The 21567-nt window shown below is 62.4% G+C and overlaps 1 protein-coding gene across 1 annotated transcript; it reads right to left on the minus strand.

The window, feature by feature from the left end:
• Positions 1-38: 38 nt before the first annotated feature.
• Positions 39-19295, minus strand: MAPK8IP1 (mitogen-activated protein kinase 8 interacting protein 1). The gene is made up of 12 exons (XM_065945188.1): positions 19025-19295; positions 8050-8155; positions 5823-6146; positions 4238-4319; positions 3267-4079; positions 3071-3146; positions 2154-2326; positions 1788-1897; positions 1582-1698; positions 1413-1483; positions 1182-1280; positions 39-846 (listed from the first exon to the last, which is right to left on the minus strand). Exons 1-12 carry the CDS (start codon positions 19123-19125, stop codon positions 774-776), a joined length of 2145 nt encoding a protein of 714 aa, XP_065801260.1. The 5' UTR covers positions 19126-19295; the 3' UTR covers positions 39-773.
• Between the last annotated feature and the right edge of the window lie 2272 nt (positions 19296-21567).

Below are 21567 nucleotides of genomic sequence, written 5' to 3' on the forward strand. Positions count from 1 at the left end.
CCAAGCAGATGACACCCAGCGCGGTCCCGACAGGAAATGGCACTTTAATAGTTGAGGCCGGGGTCACAGGACCTAGATGGGGCTACAGCTGAAGCAGCCAAGAGGCCCCGGCTGGCCCGGGCCACGGCGGAGCCTCCGTTTCCTGCCGAGGCGGGGCCCCCGCTGCCGTGCTCTCCCCTCCCTGTGGGACCCCACGCCTGCCAGGGGGCCAGCGCGCCGGTGGGGGTGGCGGTGGGAGCTGTCGGTCCTGAGGCCACGCCGGTGACAGAGCTGGGAACGGGGACGGCGCCCCCACCTGCGGTCGTTTCCTGACCACAGAGTCCTCGGGAGGGGCTGAGCTCGGCCTGAGCTCGGGGCCCCGGGGCTGGGGGTTGGGGGTGGGGGCAGGGCTGGGGTGGGCACTTGCAGGTGGCATGGGCTTTGTCAAGGCAGGAGCCAACGGCCAGAGGCCCTGGCAGGGGAAGTGAGGGAGGCCCAAGATGAGACAGAGCCCTCTGCTGCTAGGACGGGCACTCTGTCCTGGCCAGAGGCTTCATCCTCCCCCCAGCCCCACGCCCTCCCAACCCCCGGGGCAGCCCACACCGTCCTCCACAGGTGAATCTAACCCCATATATTACAATAGACTGCATGTGCCTCTGCCCGTAACCCCGGCCCTCCCCCACCCTGGCCAGCAGCCCCCGCTCCCCCCTCCTCTGGCGGGGGCAGGCGCCCCTCCAGCCGTGCCACGTCCTGTCAGCAGCCCACTGTCCTGGCACTGGCCCGGGGATGCCACCCTACTCCAGGTAGATGTCTTCCGTGGGGCAGGTGTACTCCACAAACTGCTTGTAGAACTGCTGGAACGCTCTCCTAGGAGGCAGGCAAACACCCGGAGTCACCGGGCAGGGGCAGGATCTCCACCCCCGGTTTTCACCCTGGAGCATCGGGGTCCCTATTCCGGGCTTTGTTTCCCACTCCCGCCCAGTCAGAGCTGCTCAGCTCTGTTCTCTACACGTGGCGCTTCATGAGTAAGACCGCAACTAAACAAAGGGAAAGCCAGGACCGCAGGACCGCCCAGCCCGCCCTCTGTGAGCTGAGGACGCTGTGCAGAGGCGCTGGGAGGACTGGGGGGTGTTGCTGAGCCTGAGGAGTGTGCTGGGGCCCTCACGCCAGGGCTGGAGGCTCGGCAGGACGCACACACTCACCCCACAGATTCTGCCAGCGCTTTGGTGGATTCTTCAGACACAAAGACGTGGCAGGCAAACCGGTGGTCAGCAGGGTGCTTGGTAATGAACCCAAAGTACCTGCGGAGGGACAGCAGTCCGTCCGGGCGGGGCGGGGGCTCGGGCCCCTGGGGTGCACGCCAGGCCCCAGGCTGGGCCACAAGCACCCTGAGCCAGCACGCCCGCCTCCTCCCCGTTCCCCTCGGGTCTTACTTGTTGTTCTTTGGATGGTATCCGCAGAAAGAGATATTTTTTAACTGGAAAAAGTGGCTACATTTATTCCCCTACAGGAGGGAGAAGAGAAGAGGGTGGTCGTCAGCCCGCGGGGACACAGGTTGGGAGTCTGGCTGGAAAGCGGGGAGAGGGGGCCCCGGGCTGTCACCTTGGCCTCCTGGGAGTCATCAGCCTTGACGCCGATCTTCACGCCCCGCACGCTGATCTCTAGGACGCAGCTGGAGGGCGGGTTAAAGTGCACGGTGAGCCGGCGGGTGGTGGCGATCTGTGGGTGCAGGATGGAACGTCAGGCCGGCGCCCCTCTCCCCAGGAGAGGCTGGGAGACAGGGCCGGGGGTGGGCGCGGAGTGGCTACCTTTTGCATAGCGGCACAGAGGACGTCATTGCCCTTGTGATAGGGGACCTGGACTGAGCCCAGGAACTTCACCCGGAACTGGTCCACCCAGTCGCTGTTTTTGGTCAGGGCTGGAAAGCAAGTGCGGAATGAGCAGCAAGCAGACCCACAGAGGGTCACCTCCGTCTCCCGGCTCCCCAGCACCCCCCAGGGTTGACCCTGCTGGGCTGGGGCTCACTTTTCTTGATTGTGAGATGGATCTGAAGTTGCCGCTGCCGGGCCCCCTCCCTGGGAGACTGAGATCTGGAGCACCAATCTGCCCAGGAGCGATGGGGTCAGGGCTGACATGGGGGCCCCCTGGGCGCCAGGGCAGGAAAGGAACACTACCTGCCAAGTGTTCAGGCTCCTTGGTGACCTCAATGGCGTAGTAGGCAGGGAAGATGCCCCTGGCTCCCGTGCGCATGTTGTAGGCCTCGTACCAGTAGTCCTCGGCCTGCAGCTCCACCAGCAGAGGGTCGTCCACTTCCAGCTCGAGTTCGTCTTCATGTCGAGGCACAAACCTGTCCCCAACGAGGGCCCATGAGGAATTCACCACCTGGGCCCCTTCAGACATCTGTTTCTCCACCCTGCTCTGGGGTCGGGGAGCTACATTGACATCACTGGTTCAATAAACTTTTGCACAGCATCCCATGTGCCATGACTCCTGGGGCTGGGAGGAGAGGACTGAGATCAATCAGACACACATCTGCCACTGAGGAAATCACAGCCAAGGGAGCAAGGCCACAGGTCAACTGTGAGAGGTCATGGTGGTGGTAGTGTGAGTCACTCAGCTGTGTCTAAATCTTTGCGACTCCATAGACTGTGACCCGCCAGGCTCCTGTGTCCATGGGATTCTCCAGGCAAGAATACTGGAATGGGTTGCCATGCCCTTCTCCAGAGGATCTTCCTGACCCAGGGATCGAACCTGGGTATTTGGCAATGCAGGCAGATTCATTACCATCTGAGCTACAGTGAAGTTCTAAGTGATGGGTCATGGGTAGCGACTCTTTCCACATGGGGGAGGGAGAGGGGCTGGTGGGTTTTAAAGTGTGGTCAGGGGTGTCTGCTGGGCACCCTCTTGGGCTCTGGCAGCAAACACATCATTCTGAGACCGTTCACTCTGTGTCGGAACTCCAGGTTCCTAGAGAGTGGACACTGGCCTCCTGGGGCTGAGTGCAGGGGTTGGTTTAGGCCGCGTGGTGATGGTGGAGGCCGGGAGGGTGTGGCCAGCTCCTGCCTGCCCCACACCGGCCCTCAGCTCTTACCTGAATATGGCCCGGTGGGTCTGCTCCTGTTCTTCCCCGTTGATGACGCAGGAGAAGAGCCCAAAGGACTCCGCACCTGTAGGCGAGGGGAACAGGCTGGGAGAGGCTGGTCCCAGCCCCGGGCTAGAGGGACCTGGGGCCGCCTCCCGGGGACACCTCGCCCAGGTCCCTCCGCAGCTCCCTGCTGCCCACTCACTGGAGGAGCGAGAGCGACCGCTCATGAAGACGTTCAGGAACTTCTTGGAGAAGTGGACGTCGGGTTCGTCGGGGGTGGAGTCCTCCGAGAGGCAGGCGGGGGGCCGCGGCCGGGGGGCCTCTTCGTACTCCTCCCCGATGGCAGACTCGTAGGGGGAGGAGGCAGAGGCGCAGTTGTCATAGACGGTGGCCGAGTCGCTCTCGTCGCTGTAGTCGCCGAAGCACGGCCGCAGGCTCACCAGCTCCAGCTGCGCGTGCTCGTCCACCACCAGCGTATACTTGACCGAGTCGTAGGACAGGGCGCTGGTGTCCGAGCTCAGCGAGGCCCGTGGAGGCGGCGGCGGCTCCCCCAGGCTCCCGCGCCATCCTCCCGCGGGCGCCTCGGCCCGCTCCGGGGACGACAAGCAGTCGAAGCCCTCGTCCTCCTCGCTGATAGACGGGTGTGGCCGCCCGGCGCTGGCGGGGTAGGCGGCGGGGTCGGGGTCGGAGCTGACCGACATGCGGCTCTCGGCGGGCGGCAGGAAGGCGGAGGCGGGCTCCGCAGGGTCCGGGGGCCTCTGCACCGGCGTCAGGTAGATCTCCTCGGTGGCCTCCAGCCGCACGTCCGCCTGGTAGTGGATGCGGTCTCGGTGCGAGTGGCTCCGGCCACCCGCGGGGGCGGCGGGGGGCCCACCGGGAGGCGCCATCTGCGTGGCGGCGCTGCGGCGGCAGGGGCTGTCCGTGGAGGTGCCTCGATCCTTGGTGGGCGCGGGGCTGCTGGGGGGCGGCAGCTCATCGCTCAAGCAGATGTGCTCATGCGGAGGCGTCTGCTCCCCTGGAGAGCAGGCGGGGCGGGGCTGAAGGCGGCGCCCTCACCGGCCCTTGGGACACAGACACCAAGGCAAGGGGGGCCTCCCCGCGGGGCCCCGGCAGGGTCCGGGGCCGCCGCCGACCATGGCTGGGGTTCCGGCAAGGGTAAGGGTCGCCACTTACCTGTCTTCAGCGGCGAGGATGATCTCGACACCCGGTCCTGCCAACTGTGCTTCTTGCCCAGAGAGTTATTATTCAATGTGTCCTGTGCGGAGAACAAAAGGCCCTTGTGACAGAGGCGCTCCAGTGCCCGGCACAGGGAGGCCCGGCCCCGCCCCGCCCCCACCCGGGCCAGCCCGAGGCCATTTGCTGCTGCCTCTGCCCCCCTACCACTTTGCCAAGGGCCTCAGCCCCCTGGCGCAGGCAGGAGGGGTGGCATGTCACAGCCCTCCTCGCCAGGCCTGCTGACGCGGGACAGCCCACTCCCCCGGCCCAGGGAAGCTGGCTGGGCCTCGGGGAGATGCTCTCTACGGCCTCAACGAAAGTGGCGGTGGCCAACATGAGTGCTGGTGAGTGGGGAGGGGAGCCAGAGCCATCCAGGGACAGAGCCAGACCCCGAGGTCTCAGACCTGGAGGGTTTACAGGGAAGAGGGTTAGGGTTAGGTTAGCCCACTCCCCCAGCCCAGCTCCCCTGGAGCCTGGGAAGCCATGGTCTAGAGAAGGGGCAGGGACGTGCCCGTAGAGCCTGAAAGGGGCAGGAAGAAGGGTCTTCCTGGCAGCTGGCCTGGGGGACTGGGATGATTCATACAAACGATGGCTCCAGGACGTGGTTCCCCCACTCTCCCCGCCAAGAGCACATGACAGAAGAATGACAGATGTAATTGTCAGAGGCCCTCCTTCCTGGATCTCCGGCCCCTGGGACCCCTCTCCACAATGCCTATGTACAAGGCTTCCTACAGACACCTTAGGTCCCCTGCCCTGAGTACACTCTCGCAGGCTTGCACATTCATGAGTTTGGCTGCCAAAACCCACCAGAGAGGATCCTGGGAAAGGGACCGAGCCTCTATCTGCAGCCCCTGCACCCTCCACCCACAGCCCCAGGTCCCCGAGCTGCTCCTCTGAACCTCCCCAGACTGGGCCTGGGAGACGATGGCCCACGGCCGGCTCTCCCCCACCCCATTCAACCCTCCTTGGCATCCAGCCACCCAGCCCAGGGGCCCTAGGCCCCCAGCCCAGCCCAGCAGCTCCGCCTCCCATTTCTCTTCCCTGCCTCCCGGGAATTCCCAGCTGCCCGAATTTCAAAGCGGCGGCTGCTCCCCAGCCGCAACTCCTCACAACTTCCCCTGACTTTTCCCACGCGGCCACCTCACGTGCCCTTTTCTCCAGGCCCTGCTTTTGCCCCACGTTCACCAGGAACCCCGACACCCTGGCAACCCCTGTTCTCTTAATCCCCTACTTCCCTCTCCAGCAGCATCACCCCCCTGCCCCTCTCAGCCCCTGCATTCCTTCCACGTCTCATCTCGAGGCTCCAAACCCAGCCAGACCACTCGGCTCATCTCACTTAGGGTGGATTCTGCTTGCCTTCAGCGATCACCTCTCCAGGGACCTCCCCCTCGGAAAGCTACGCCAAGCATCACCAGGCTGGAGACTTCTCTGACTCTCGAAGCCCTGCCGGCTCTGCGGTCCTCGCCGGGACCCTGAGGACACCTGCCGGAGCCCCGCCCCGCAGCCCCGCAGCCCCGCCCCCTGGGCCCCGCCCCCGCCTCACCTGAGACCGCGGCACCTGCGGGAAGAGGTTCAGCGTGGTGGGCCGCTTGGGCCGGTAAGTGTCTCCGCCGCCCGGGCCCTGGCCCTGGCCCTGCCCCTGCCCCTGCCCCTGGCTCTGGCCGCGGGGCGCCGTCTCCTGGCGGGGCTCGGCCTCGGGCGGCCCTGCTCCCGGCCGCCGCGCGGCGCGCTCCTCCTCCTCGTCGTCGTCCTCGGCCCCGGGAGTGTCCCCCGCCGCATCGATCAGGTCCATCTGCAGCATCTCGGCCTGCAGCCGGCTCCCCCCACCGCCGCCGCCGCCCGCGGAGAGCAGCCCGGCGCGTGGGGGCTGCGCGGCGCGAACGGAGGGGCGTCAGGGGGCCGGGCGGGGGCGGGGCCCAGGCGGCCGAGCACCGCCCCCACCTCCCCACACCCGGCGCGGGCGAGCCCATTCCGAGGCCGCAAAGAGGGGGAGCCAGGGAGCGCGGCAAGGAGGCCCGCGAGAGGGGGCCATACCCTCCTGCCCCCTCGAGGACGCGCGAGGCCGCCGGCTCCTCCGCATGTCAGTCCGCACCTTTGGCAGTCCACACCGCTCCCCGCCCCCACGGTCCCCCGCTTTCCGACTCTTTGCAACCCCCCTCGTTCCCTTGGCAACGGCCGGTGACCTCACCCGAGTAGTAAACTGAGCCCAGAGTGAGGTCACCGCTGTTGCCATGGGGACGGAGGGGTCGCCGAGGAGTTCAGGGCCCCACAAGGGATGGAGACCGGGGTTAATTTTTGAAGCGGGCAGTAAGGAAAACTCAGCACAGTCTCAGCCCAGAGGGCCGCAGTGCGGACAGGAGGACCCGATCGTGGCCGGAAGACGGATGCCGGGCAGGGAGGAGCAAGTGGCGAGCACCCGCACGAGGCAGTGGCATCCACACCCTCCTCCGTCGTCAGGCTGAGGACCCGCCAATCTGAGGTCTTCTCTCGGACCAGCCTAACTTTGACAGTCCAGAGCTCGGTTCTAGTTCCAGGCCTGCCATTAACTCCCTGGCACCTTGGACAGATCCCCTGACTCTCCCAATTCCCTCAACAGTTAACTGCCTCCCAGCTTCCCAGAGAGGCGAGGATTTACTGGCAAGAAAACATGATAGCCCCCTGGAGCTTGGCTAAGGCCCCATAAGGTACACCTCAAGCTAGTACCGCCTCAGGTCCGCTGGTTGCAAAGACCACCCTCTCCAAGGCTCTGCTCGTACAAGTCAGCCAAGAGGATGGTGTGGGAGTCCCAAACTGATGAATGACCTTAAAGAAGCTGTATTAGTCCAGAATAAGTGGCCTCTGCCTCCATCCCCTCTAGGCCTGGCCAGAGAGTTGGGGGTTGGGGTCCAGCATACTGTAGGGTTTCCCCCACCCCTCCGTTTCCTCTTGCCTGGAAGGGCTTACAGAATCTCTGGGGGTAAAAGAAGGTCAACACAGGCACCCCACCCCAACTCACACTGCGGCTCTCCTTTGCTACCATTCTCCCAACCGCATGTCTACTCTGGCCACCCACCCTCCTGGGGGCTGAGAGGAACTCTGGGCTCTGCAACCTAGCTGCATGCCTGCTTTCCATCTCCTGGCCCATGGCCCCTTTTCCCTGTTCTGAAGAGACATGAGGGATCTCTGTCTGACTGGGTCCCCCCAGATGCTGGGGACCTCCCTCCAGGCAGAATTCAGACCTTTGGCAGCTGAGAGAGCCATTTGTCCTATGGCAAAGCCATGGGGGCCCAGAGCAGCAGAGCTGGATTAACCTTCCAGAGGGACCTTTAGGACAGTGGGCCAGAGGGGGTCCGCAAGGCTGTGTGGTGTGTTCCGTGCAACTGTAGCCGAGGGAGTGCCCTGGCTCTTTTCTCCTGCCCCAAAGCACTGCAGATTCCACTGGACTCCACCCTGCACTGCCTCAGGCCCTCTGCCAAGGAAGCTTTGGAAAGGATTTAGGGTAGTCCTGAGCCTTCCCTTAATTCTGGGTCCTAATTCCTACTGTCCTAGGCCTCAAGACTTCCTGCTCTCTCCCTTCTATGGGCAGTTGAAGGAGCTGTCTCCTGCCTTTGCCCCTGGCAAAATAAATAAATACATAATAAATTGAAAAATCTGAGCACTCAAGATGTGCCAAGCATTGTCCTGCATGTTATTTCCTTAGATGGGAGTACCACACAGACCCCGAGAGCCCCTCTAGATACAGGGATACCCTCCCCTCCTGTCCCTACCCATCCAGCCCGCCCCACCCTTACCCGTAAGGACAAGGTGTCTTTGCATTGCAGGCTGATGCCACATTCATCGGTGATCTCGGAGAGGTCTTCATCCTCAAACTCCTCCAGGCTGATGTCATGGGTGAGCCTGGTGGGGACAAGAAGCCAAAGTTACCACTCAGGGGACTGCTGGCAGTGGGCCAAGGACCCTGAGGCCTCTTCAGAGGGGCGGCCCCTCGAAGACATATCACCAGAGAATGGGACCTGAGATCTGCCTGCTTCAGTGCAAAGGGTTAGGGTAAGTTTGAGGCTCAGATCAAAAGGCAGGTCTCCAGCGTGGCAGTGGAAGGGAGGGCTCTGGGTCCCCCAGCTCTACCCGGCTGGGAGCTGTCCACCCTGCTGTCACCCAGAGGCTGTGCCTAGAAGGCCCAGCTGGTCAGAGCCTGGGCTCTGCCAAAGAAATGGCTCCCAGGGTCAAGGCACTGACTTGACTCCAGTTCACTCATGGAGGAGGCAAGAGCGTCAAGGAGAGACTCCAAGGGAGGCCACAAGTGGGGTCTCCCTGTGCGCCTCGGGGACAGAACCCAGGGTGCTGGCAGAGGCCCCGCCCCAGCTCGGAGGGGCGCTCCGTGTCCCCGGCCCCGGAGGTCCCACGCCTCGGAAGCCCTGGGAGCAGGTGAGGGGGGACCTGGTGTCAATTTCGTTTCATCCAGTTCTAGGAACGACGGCGCCCCTATTCTGTGCTCTTGGTCTCATCAATTCGAACGCAAAATCCGCCTGCCTGGCATGTGGGCCCTGAACAGGAGGTTGCCCACGGCTGGGCTGGCTTAAGCTGGAGGTGTCCTGGACTCAGGAGAACCCACTCAAAGCATGGGAACTCTAACTGGCTGTACTAGGACCCTCTTGTCCCCAGGCCAGCCCTGCGCCCCCCACCCCAGAGTGGCGGGCTATGCCAGCCCCTACTCAGCCCCAGTCCTGGGTATCTGCCTGGTTTGGTGTGGGTGGGACAGTGGGAGAACCCTGTTAAGGAAGTTGGGGAGAATTCTTCTTGGGGAGAATTCTTGGCAATCTCTTCCTCAAGAAGACCAGGAGACTGAGGCATAGAGAATGGAGACCGACTAGACCAAGGTCATCCAGGAGAGGTGGTGGGCTCAGCCCCGGGGGGCCCGAGAAGGCCACACCCCCTGCCTCTGGCCTCCACCGACCAAGTAGAGACCCGGAGCCCAGTGGAGCCGCCCCAGAGCTTCCCCCTCCCCCACGCCGGTCCCCAACCCCCTACCAGCGCTCCCACTGATCCTCCAACCAGCTGTCATTGTCTGGGCTCGAATCCATCTTCAGCACCAGCTGCATGGAGAGCCCTGCCCGGCCGGGGGGCTGAGGGGCCCCAGGGCCGTCCTCTCATGCCCAGAAGGGTGGGGGCGGGGGCCAGGGCTCGGGGCAGGGCTGGGGCCTCCGGCCTCCACCGCCTGGGCCTGCCTTTCTGCGTCCAGCCCGCTGCAGAAGCCTGGGGAGCTCATTAAAAATAGATGGGCCGGGAGAGGAGGCAGCGGCTGGCTGCCGACCCCAGCTCTGCCCCGCCAGCCCTCAGCTGCAGGCAGCTTCCTCCCCCGGCCCTTCCCAGCCGCTGCTGTCGCGGCCGCCTCCCCCGCGGGATCAGGTTACTGCAATCAATGCCGGGCTCCACCTGCCCTTCCAATGCCCCGATCCTGTCGGGGGCTGGGGTGGCCCCCCCTCCCTGGCCTAGGGTTGGACGCAGATGGCAGAAATCTGGGCTGTTTCCCCCCAAAAGCCAGCCTCGGATCTGCTTTTAAAGGGCCAGCAGCACAAGTAGGGCTCCTGGTGGTGAGATGGGGGTGGGGGTGGGGGTGGGGGGGACTGTGATTCCAAAATTCTCCACAAAGGGATGCTCAGTCCCCGCAGCTCATCAGGCAGGTTTCCTAGACAGCGCTGCCTGGGGTGGGTCTAGGCGGCTTCTGTTGCCCACCTGGGTGCAGACAGAACCCGGCCCCCTTTCCCAGGGCTCTGTCCTTCCATCCAGGAAGTGCCTGGAGGCAAAAGAGGCGCCAAGGCGGGCCTAAGGGCAGGGCAGGAAGGGCAGCCTGGGGGCCCAAGAGCCTCCAGGCACCGCGGCGTGGCAGCAGCAGAAGCTGGAAGACCCCTGGAGGAGCAGCGCAGAGGGATTCTGAGGCTGAGGCTCCCTGGGCTGGGGGCTGGCGTGGAGGTAGGGGCAGGCTGGGGAGGAAGGCAGGGCAGCCCTGCTAGGTCTGGCGCGGGGTGGCATTTCTGATCCTGGGCCGAGAACACGTTTGGAGTGGTACTGATCGGGTGGGGAACACACACTGGCAGCCTGGCCCATCATGGAGAAGGCACCCCTGGACTCAGCTGGCACCAGGACCGCTGGGTGTCTAACCCAGACATGCCTTCGGACGCCCCTTGGGGGCCTGGGACCCCCGCACATCTGCATGTTCTTGTCCTCACTGCCCAGCCTGGCCTAGCTCCTGCCTCTGCAGTCCCAGGCCTCCACCCTGGCCTGTCTGCCTCAGTTTCCCCATGCCTGCACATCGCTCCGCCCACACCCACCACGATGAGGCAGAGCTGTCCGAAGAAACACCACCCTCTGCCCTCGACTCCTCTTGCCGACTCTGTGTGTGATGGCCTATCTCTTCCATCTGCTTCCCAAGTGTCTAACCCAGTGCTTAGATGAAGTACGTGGCAGGCTCTCAACCTGTGCCTGCTGGGAGAAGGTTCGGTTAAGCCCCCTCCTCCAGGAAGCCCCCCTGGCCCCCCGTGTCAGCGCCTAACAGCCCTCCAGACAGTGCTCACTGGTCTGTCATTCCTCGTCTGTGGTTGGCGTCACCCTGTGCGTGGAGGGAAGGCAGTGTGAAGGAGTGGAGGGAAAGAGGCCTGCGTCAAGCACCCTTCCCGTCCTCTCAGGAGGCTCCAAAGTAGACAGAGCTCACACCCGACTCGCCCTGCACCCAGCAAGTGAAGAATAAAGGTTCCCCCCACCTCCCGCCCCCAGCAAAGTCTGAAAGGCAGAGTTGGTGAGGTCATCTTGCATACAATAGGCACTCAGTGTGTGTCTGCAGAAGTCTGTCCAAGACAGCCTCAGTCTCCAGAGCTCCTCTCAGACTGGAGTGTTTGCAGCAGACCTGCAGGGTCAGGCTTGGACCTGGGCCGGGGCTTCTCAGATCATTTCTACACACGTGATCTCAGCATCACCCGATATTCTTGCTTCCCAGGAGGCAGGTCTGGGGGGGCAGGCAGGGACAGCTGTCTCAGCCTCTACACATGAGCAATGAGGGTCACCGAGGGCAGTGGTGGACAGAGCCCTGGGCTGGACCTCAACAGCTTGCCTCCGGTGGGGTGGGTTCACGGAGCTCCTCAGTCTCACTTTACCCCTAAGCCAGGCAAGATGGTGGAATGGCCACCATACCAGGCTCAGACGCAGGAGGCCTGAGATCAAATCCCGACTCCTTCCCTTGCGAGGAGCAGCTGCCCTGTCACCTGAGTGGCTGCCATGCCCTGGCCACCAACCTTCTTGATGCTCTGCGTCCCCCTTCATCCTCACTCCAGCCTTAGAAGATGGTTTTATTCTGCCCATTTTACAGATGAGGAACACTAAGGCTGAGACAGAAGATGCCATAGGCCTGCAGCTTCCCCATATGTAAGATGAGGACCCCATCTGGGTGCTGGTAAACTTAACCGAATGGAGTGTGTGTAAATTATGTGAGGAGGTCCCGACCAAGGATCAAGGGCTGGACTGACCCTGGAGTCTTCTTTGCAAATCACACCCACTCCCCTCAACATCCCCCTCTGCCCACCTCTCTGCCGCACCATCCCCTGCCCTTTCCTCCTGCTTATCAGGCACCAGGAGTTCTGGGTCTCTCAGCTGAAGCCCCAGGAGGCCCTTTGTGGAGGAAAAGCCATACAGACCCTTGGTCCCTCCAAGTTCAAGGAGGGCAGCTCCAGGAGGAGGAAGGAAAAGATGGAGGGCAGGGGGGCAGCAGGGGCCAGAAGGAAGGAGGGAGTTCCCCTCCTGAGCCCACTGCCCCACCTTCCCCATGGATACCGGCCCCCGGAGCGCCAGAAGACGGCTCAGGCTGAACCACACGACCCGCCGCAGGTCGGGTCCCAGGCTTCGCCTCTAGATCTGGGAACCCCAGCCCTTCGGAGGCAGCTGCCCTCATCACTCAGACTTGTTCGCCTGTTCAGGTGAGACGGGTCACAAGGGCTCATCCACACTGACATCTGGTGAGTCTACGGCAAGTGTTTGGTCTCTCGAGGCCCCCTGACCTTGGCATCAGTCTTTGTCACCCAGGCCCCTCTTCCGAGTTAACCTCATCGCCTCCCACTCTGGCGCCCCCGGCCTCCCCTCTGGCTGCTCACTGTCCTCCGAATGTGCCACCCTCAGGCTCCCCCTGCCTGAGCCGAGCTCCCTTAAACAGACAGACAAGCCTCCTGTGTTTCGATGTTTACGTCATGGCCTTTCCCTTGCCAGTCACATCTGCATTCCACCAATGGCAGCTCTTTCTAAGCTGCAGTTTCCACCCAGGAGGAGGCGGAGTTAGCAGTGCCTGCCAAGCAAGGGTTAAATGGTAAAGTGCTGAGGATTCAAGCTGAGCAATGCCAAATCCCAGCCAGGCATCTGGTTGCCCAGAGGCTCTTCCTGTCTTCCTGCTCCTGGCTACTGGGGAGGGAGGTCAGGGTGCCAGTTGACCCACCTTGGGTCCCGGCCACGATGTGTGAGACCCCGCTGTGATGGGGTCAGCTGCGCTCCAGGGGTCCCGCCGGCCGCCCTCTGAGTGCTGAGCACGGCTGCCCAGGGGGTTCTCGAACCCGAGCCTGGGGCTGCCCTGCTCCGAGCAGCTTCCCCACCTCCCTTGGGCTCCCCTATAGGGCATTCTCCGAGGGGCCACCAAAACCAACACACGAAATCCAAGTCTGGTCTTATCACCCGTCCCCAGCTCAGAATCCTAACAGCTTCCCCCATCCTTGGGCGAAGGGGCCCAAATTCTCACCTGTGGATCCTGCCCCCACCTCCCACCCTCCCAACTCTTAGGCACCTGCCCCACTGACTCCCTGATCGGGCTAAAGAGCTCCGCTGTGGGCCAGGTCCCCCTTGCAGGCATCCTGGGTGGGGGGGTTCACTGGGGTTTTCCCGGTGAGCTCTGCGACCAGAGGTGGGCTCCCCTGAGAGGCAACTGGCCCATGAGGGCGGCATCGCGCGGGGGCCTGACATGACAGGTGCTCAGTGACTGCTGTTGGGTGAGGGAAACGCTGCTGTCCCCAGGTCTTTCTAGACTTCCCCTTCGGAAACCTCGAAGTCAGTTCCCTCTTCAGCCTGACTTGTGTGCGCCCCGCACCCTGCCTGCGCCAGGCTGGGGCAGGACGTGGGGGCCTCTGGGAAGATGGTGCTGGCCGAGATGGCAGAGAGGGGGGCACCAGGCCCAGCCTCACCCGCACGGTCCCCTCTCCATCCCACCCCCAGCTCTGGTGGACCCTGGGGTCAGGCTGGGTTTTCTCTTCTGGTCTGGAATTCCTTTCTCAACCGTGTCCACACTGGGGTCATCTTCACTGAAAACTGAATCCAACCCAAGAAACAAGCCCCACAAGGACGCCCCTCCTTGGGGATGAGCTCAGTAGTGTCCGACCCTTTGCAGCCCCATGGCCTGTAGCCTGCCAGGCTCCTCTGCCTACGGGATTCTCCAGGCAGGAATACTGGAGTGGGTTGCCATTTCCTCCTCCAGGGGACCTTCCCGACCCGGGGATGGAACCCAGGTCTCCTGCATTGCAGGCGGATTATTTACCATCTGAGCCCCCAGGGAAGCCTGGCTGTGCTGGCAGGCTGGTTCTTCACCACTAGCGCCGCCCGGGAAGCCCGTACTTGGGGTTAGCAAGCATCGAAGCTGTTCAAATACTTTGGTGCTGATACGGAGCAAGAACTCTGGGATCTGGTGACTCAACTATTGGGAGACTATCCTTTGGAAACCATCCCAACCTTGGAAAAGCCTTTCTACACAGGGTGTGTGTCCTCATCATGGAAACCACCGCCGAGTCTGGCATGGGGATCCTCCAGTGGAGGGAGCATTGCTCGCTCTTTGGGATGAACGTTATAAAGTCTGTGCGTTAATGTTGAAAATGGGAACTAATACAATAAGCAGAAGACAGAACGTGTCACCTTATGGCTCCATGTGATGACTCGCACGCAGAAGAGACCCTGACACAAACAGCCGTGGGACGCGGTGGGATCTGGGGGGTCTTCTCCAGTCCGCTCTGGGTCACACCCCCCAGCGGCTGCCCCTCATAGAGCCGGGCTTCCTGAGGTAACTGACTCCCACCCTCGCTCTGCTCCGCACGTGAAGCCCAGGGCCCCGTATACTGCAGGCACTAAATAAATGCTTGTTAGAAGCAGCGCTGGTGGACCCAGGCCCTGGGCCCTGCCTGTGTCTCTGGGGCCGGGTAAGGCCCACGGTGGATGCGCCTAGAGATTTCTTGACTGAATCCAAGAGCAGGGCCAGGTGCAGAGACGGCGCCCTGGACGCAAGAGCGCCTGGGGGGGGTCGGGCCAGGGGCTCAACCTCTGACATCCAGTCACTGGAGGTGAAATCCTGCCTGGGCCACAGCCGTCTGTGTGAGGAGAGTCCACGTTCCGTCTCCTATACTGGAGGCTCATCGCAGCCGTCTGGGGGCGCTGCCCAGGGCCCAGGCTGGGGTGGCCCCAAGAGCAGCAGCTTTTCACTGCCCCCCAAATGTGGCTGGTTCCCGGCCTCTCCCTTCACTCCGTCCCCCCCGGGTACGACGTTCCTCCTGAGGCTTCAGGCCATCGCCCGCTCTCCGAGCGGAGACTCCAGGGTCTGTGGGCCCAGCCCCATCCTCCCCTTTGAGCTCCAGACCCCAGACCAGCTGCCTGCTTGAACCCTCTACCTGGGTCCTCCCACGATCAGCAACCTCAGGCTCAGCCTCAAGTGACATCACTCCTCCCGCCAAGCCTCTCGTCTCCCACGGGGCACCCCCTTCCTCGGGACCGGCCTCATCCCAGTCGCCTCTCTCCCCTCCCACCTCCCCTGGCTCCCTCCCAGGTGGGCTAATCCACCCTCCAAATGTCCCTCCCCTGAGCGCCGTCCACACCCGCATGACGGCCGGTCTCCCAGTGGCCCGCCTGCCTCCCGGTCCGCTCCTGATCGGAAGCCCGAGGCACCATCTGATGCTGTCCTTCCTGAGACCTCTGGGGGCTCCCCTGCTTGTGGGGGGACAGGCCAGGGTCCCCACGGGCCTCTGCGTCCCTGCACGCCCGCTCCCCGCACTCGGGCCAGCCTGGGAGTCACATGCCCTGTCAGCACCCTCCCTCTTCACTCCTCCTCCTGGGTGACCGTCACTCGCCCCCCAGGTCTGCGCTGAGCTGACCCGGCCCTGACCCAGGGCCCCTCCAGGCCCCTGACCCGAGTCACCAGCTCACCTTCCGCCTGTCTGGTAAGGACTTGTCTGTCTGTCCGACCACACAGACCATGTCGCCGCCCGCACGACAAGCCAGGCCCTCGTCCGTGCCTCTGGAGTGTTGCAGTGAGCCCGGCCAAGTGCAAGTACTTGGGTTTTTTTCGGGGTGAGGTGGGGAGCCGGGTGGCACAGCTTATAGGATTTTAGTTCCCCGAGCAGGGATCGAACCCAGGCCCTCGGCGGTGCCAGTGTGGAATCCTAACCACTGGGAATTCCTGCAAGTCCTCGCTGAGTGCACGGAGCCCTGTGAAGAGATGAGGAAGGGGCCTGGGCTCCCGCCCCCCCAGGCAGCGTGGGGGCCAGAACGTGACCGTGGCGTCCAAGGAGTCCTGAGACCCGGTGCCGCCCCAGCTCCGCTGCAGCTTGCTGTGTGTGCTCCAGAACCTGCTCGGCCTCCCTCATCTCCCCCTAAGGAAGGGGGGGTGCTGATCTCCCCCAAGGGGACCTCCCCCAAGGTCTCCAAGGTCCCCTCCTTCACACCCCGGGCGGCCGCTCACTGGACTCCCCACGAGCCTCTCACGCAGACTGTGCCACTGTCTCCCCTCTCTTCCTCCTACCATCGAGCTCAAGGAGTCCGCAGCTAAGCTTCTAAATTCTCTCACAGAATTTCCTTAAAATGGACATGTATCACTTTACCGTCCAATTTTCTTTTATTCTTTTCTAGGTGACAGAAATAACATGCTTATGGTAAAAATAAGAACTCAAAGAATACAGAAGTTTGTGAATAAATGAAAATCCCTCTCCCACACCAGAGTCAAAGGTAATTACTAGTAATTGGTTGGAGCGTTTCTAGAATCAGAAAAAAAAAGTTTATTTACACCAACTCTCAACAAACAAATGCTCGCCCTCCTCAGATCCACACCACATGTCCCTCTCCACAAACTCTCCTCTATTTCCAGGGTGGCTCCGAACGCGACCTCTGCCACTTATCTAACCTCTTCCCATTTCAGTTCCTTCACCTGCAAAGTGGGGACAATGACAAGATTCTGTTTATGTGGTTCTGGGCAGGACTAGGCGCCCTTGCACAAAAAGTGCTTAGAATGGTGACTGGGCAAAGCGAAGGCCTCCTAAGTGGCAGGGTTTCCAGCGTTCTCCTCAGAACTCTCCAATTGCATCCCCAATTAAATAATAAACCCCTAACGCCTTACTGCACACCTACTCTGTGCCGGGCTTCGGGCAAACCAAAGTTTAGGTATTGACTTCTTGTGCCTTCTGGAAGTGGACAGTGGTGCTGGGTCACACGCACACACGCATGCGTGCATACACACACGCATATGTGCACACATGCACATACACACATGCACACACGCGTGTGCACACACACACGCAAGATAATACCCACAAGAACAGCTCTATGTGAATATAGCTCTTCACAGCCCTTGAAACACTCAACATGTGTTGTTTTATCCAAGTCTTAGGGCCGCCCTGAGCAGGGACCAAAGTAGGCATCGTGGAGAAAAGACCAGCCCAAGGCATTCGGCACCCACTCTGAGCACGTGGATAAGAGGATGGAGCCAGGATTCAAAGCCAGGCCAGAGCCACAGGGGCAGCCCCACCCGGGCCCCATCAGCCGAGCTAAGAACTGTGAGAGGCGGATGGGGAAAGGGCAGCGGGGGCTGCTGGAGCCGGCACGGCAGGCCTCGGGCCGGAGACACTGGCCTTACTGTTCACATCTCCACAGCCAGGCCCTGGGGTCCTGGAGGGCCAACCCATGCTCCGCCTTGGCGTGGTGCCACACTCACTCAGCGGGCCCAGGGCTGGCCACACTCACTGGCGGGCCCTCCTTACCAGTCACTGTCGCTCAGGTGTCCAGGATGCCTGCCCACCGGGGACAGGGAGGGATGGAAAGCGCTCTCCCCCGGGGAGGCCAAGCTGCCCTCCGGGCCAGAGGCAGGGCCTGAAGGTAGAGTGGACCGAACGCAGCCTCAGGCGCTGACTGCCTTCGGGGAAGCCACCCGCCTTCCTGAGCCTCAGTCTCCTCATCTACAAAATGGGCAGGCCCATCCTGACGCCCTGAGTGGTGGGGAGGGAGACCTCGGCCAGCCCGGGGAACAGGCCCCGAGCAGGAATGAGCCACCTCAACGCCCGCCGGTGTGGAGGATGACACTTGTTGAGCGCCAGTGTGATGCACATTAAGGAATCAATGTGAATTAGCTCATCAACAGATGAGACTCAGGAAAGACCAGAGCGCTGCCCAGGCCAGGCAGCTAGAAAGTTGGTGGAGCCAGGATTCGCATCCACGTCTGTCCAAGCGCTGTGCTCTCCCCCCAGAGGGGCCTCCCGGAAGGAGGGCGGCATCGGTGTGAGGTGGCGCAGTCCCGTCGGGTACAGTGAGTCTCAGACCTCGACCTCCTCACTCTGAGGCCCGAACCACAAAGCCCCCAGCCCTGGAGCCCGGCCTCCTCCATCTGGTCTTTGGCAGCTCAGCTCGGGGCCTTCTGGGGGATTTCTAGTCCTGATGATGATGCCATTAGCGATCCCTGGAGGTCCCTGCCCACCTGAGGGCCGGGGAGCCAGCAACCCCTTGGTCAAGAAGAGGGGCTGGCGCCAGAGCCCAGCTGGGGCCCGGCGGGGGTGGGGGCCCCAGGAGAGGGGCAGGCGCCAGCTCATTACATGGAGGAACAGTGGGGAATGGAGGCCTCTTTCTGGGGGCTCTGGAGCCGTAACCTCTCCTCTCCTTCCTCTCCAACCAGCCAGGATGAGGACGGAGGGACGTCCATCCCAACCCCCACAACACCCACTGCCACCTCTCTGAAACCCACCTCCCAGTTGCCTAAGACCAGACTTGAGGCAGGGAGAGAGCTGAAGGAGCAGCTAGATCAGGGTCCCCGGTGCTCACCCCAGCCCGACCCACCCCACCAATATCCCCGGCTACTTCCGAGGGCTCCAACCCAAGACTCCCTCTCCCACAGCCAGGCCTCGATCTCGCGGGTTGAGGCTGAGCCTCTGTTCGGCACCTACACGCACCGGACCAGGTCAGTGTTTGTCCCAATCCACGGAAGGTCCTGGCCACGCCAGGCCCGGGAGTTGGGCCCCTCTGGCCAGGCAGGGCTGGGGGAGGGGCCTGCGACTCTCTCTCCAGCACCAAGGCTGTCGGTCGCCCCAAGAAACGGACCCGCGGAGCACCCCGACCTGGTGCCATCCTCTCTATTCAGGAGCCTTCCGACTCGGCGCAGGCAAAGCCCCAGGTTTCCTGCCTCCTGCGGGATCTCAACGCGGACCCAGGCCCCGCCGCAGCTCCAAAGTCGGAGAGAAGGCGGCCTCCGCACCCCCTCCTCCAGTTCCAGCTCAGGATCTCCTCGCCTCGGACACGGAATGGCGGAGAGAGCCGCACCGCGGATATGCATCGGCCATGAGTGCAGACTTGAGGTTGACGGGGATTCGGGAAGAGACCCCATCCCCACGCCGCCCTCTCGTTCTGCGGTTTCCCATGAGTGTGTGCTGCGGGGCGGGTGCGGGGGGGAGCCCGGGCAGATCGATTTAGGCTGAAGGGTGGGGCGCGGCGGCCGGAGAGCCTCACCTGAAATTGGGCGGCGACGCGATGTGCAGCCCCAGGAACGGGGAGGCGGCAGGCGGGGACGCGGCGCCCCCGCCCAGGCCGCCGCTCTCTCGCTCCGCCATTCTCCCGCACAGCCCTGGCCATCCGGGCGGAGCGCGGCGCGGAGGCGGCGGCGGCGGGGAAGGAGGCGCGGGCGCGGCGAGAGGCCGCCGCCGCGGAGATCGACTGGGAACTGCGCGGCGGGCGCACCTGCGCAGGGCAGGGCGCGGCTCCAGACCGCGCGCCGCTCTGGGGACTGGCGCGAGAGCGCCTCCGAGCGCGCTCCCGGGCCCTCGGCCGGGCTTGGGTACGCCCCGCCCCGCCCCGCCCCTTACCCGGGAGCCCCGCCCCGCGGCGCTTTCCAAGGTGCTGAAGTCTCAGCCCCGCGGTCCCCGAGTTTGGCCCCGCCCGCGCGCTCAATCCCACGCAGTAGCAGCAGTTTCCCCTTCCGCAAAGCCCTCTGTGCCCCTGCGGGCTCTGTTCCTAGCGCCCGGGTATGGGGTAACTAATGGCGGGATCTTGGTTCCTAGGACCCTACTTGACCCCCTCGCTGCAGACAAAGAAGGCAATCAGGAAAGGAGGGCCGTGGAGGAAGGCAGAGAAACACGTGCGAGTGTTGGGAGCTGGCTCCTAGGGCCGAGATTTTTGGACTGAGGTGGTGTGAAGTCATAGCCCGTCTCTCCGAGAGAATAGGTGGTGTAACTTTGCATTAGTGACAGTCCTAAGGTTTGATTTTTTTTTTTTCCATCTGTGAAATGGGGACGATAATGGTCCATCTCACGGTCGTGAGGATGAAATTAATACAAATGTTGGCACTGGAAGCTGGGAACACCCCACCTCCAGCTGGGAACTGGGGCTCACTCCTTGAGGGGACACCCCGCCCCCAGCCCAAGGACTCTCCCGAGGATCTCCTCTCTAAAGAGTGATTTAAGCCCCTTCCAGCCCCAAACACTTCTAATGGTGAATTGAGCCCTTCCTTTTGGCTCCTCTCAGCTTCTCCTCCCTCATGTCAGGACTTGGACATCTTCTCCTCACTTAGCACCTCAAATGTATTTCCTGCAGAGCACCCCCTTTTGCAGCCAGACACCCCATAGCTGGCTTCTCACATTCTCAGACTTGGGGCCTTTCCTCCTGCCCCTACGGTTGACTTCTTGGGATTCTTTTGATGGTCTTTCGGCTCCCTCCAGTGCCTTTGCCCTGCCCCTCTGGGTCATGGTTCCTCGTGGACTTCTCTCCCCTAAGAGGATGAAGCCTGTGTGTTGTCTCACAGCACATGGACTTCTGGGCACTCATGCTGCTGGGCACAGCTAGGTCCCCAGCTCTGGTGGGTCATAGAGCCTCTGCCAAATCTCACTGACCCGTCTGGCCAGTTGAGAGAACCACAGAGGTCCTGTCCTTCTGAAGAGCAAACTGTTTCACGGCTGAACCCTACGTGCAAACCTAGACTGCGCACTGGTTGTGCCTACAGGGTGTTGCCCAGAAAGGGGCAGTGGGCACCTGCCCTGCGGTAAACCACCCCGAGCTCCAGCTCTGAGGATATCTCAATGCCGGGAGCCGAGGGCCGTGGCTGCTCTCCTCCCTGTTCCTGGGCCCAGAGGGGACACGTCACCTTTCCTGTCTTGGCTCAGGCTCCTTCCAGTAGGCCCAAGAGGTAACCCCTTGCTGCTACGGTGCTGACTCTCCCTCCCCAGAAAGCAGTTCTGCCACAGTGGCTAATAACTGTTCCTTAGTGTGTGTGCTTCTCCACTAGGGAGCATCTCAGGTCAGGAATGTGTGCGCGTGTAGGACAACTCCACCTTCCAGAATCTTCCGCTCGAGAGCAAAGGTATATTAGCTCCCAAGGCCAAAGCAAAGCCATATTAGAGAGAAGGCAGGAGAAGGCAGGAGAGGGAAGGCCAGGCCCAAGTCTCAGCCATCAGGAGCTTCAAAGCAGAGCCGAGAACCAGACGAGTCCCAGGGTCAGGTTCTTCCTTTTCCCCTTTCTCTGTGCAAGGCAGCTTGTGATATTGTTGGCCTGGCCTGAACCCCTTCTCACAGGAACTTGGGATGCAGGCTAACAGAGCTCTCATGTCCAGCGGTCCAAAACTGGAAACCCTCGCACAGTAGAGAAAGGCCCAGACAAAGTCCGCATCCAGGCTCTGGGCTTGGCTCTCCTCTGCACCAGGCAGCTGCAGCTCTCATGCCTGAGTGAAGGTGAGAACGGACGGACAGCCTGCAGAGGGCCCTGCCATCCACTGATCCCCAGGCCGGGGCACTGAAGTGGGCTGAGGGGCTGGGTCACTGCAGGAACCTCGCCCAGGCCTGGCATGCTCGCCACCATTCTGGCTGGCTGACCTCCAACTCTGACCAAGCTCTGGAGTCGAGACCACTAACTGCTCCAGCTGTTCAACTAGGAACCTCGCTGGTCCTCCATCTCTCGCCCACTCTCCCTGCCACCTCCAAGGTGGGCGAGAAGCTCCTGGTTCACTCAGTCCAACCCTACTGCCGCCCAGTCCCCAGACCGCCCACAAAACTGACATTACAAC

Source organism: Muntiacus reevesi, chromosome 9 (assembly GCF_963930625.1).
Source record: "Muntiacus reevesi chromosome 9, mMunRee1.1, whole genome shotgun sequence".
In the NCBI taxonomy this organism is placed as follows: domain Eukaryota; kingdom Metazoa; phylum Chordata; class Mammalia; order Artiodactyla; family Cervidae; genus Muntiacus; species Muntiacus reevesi.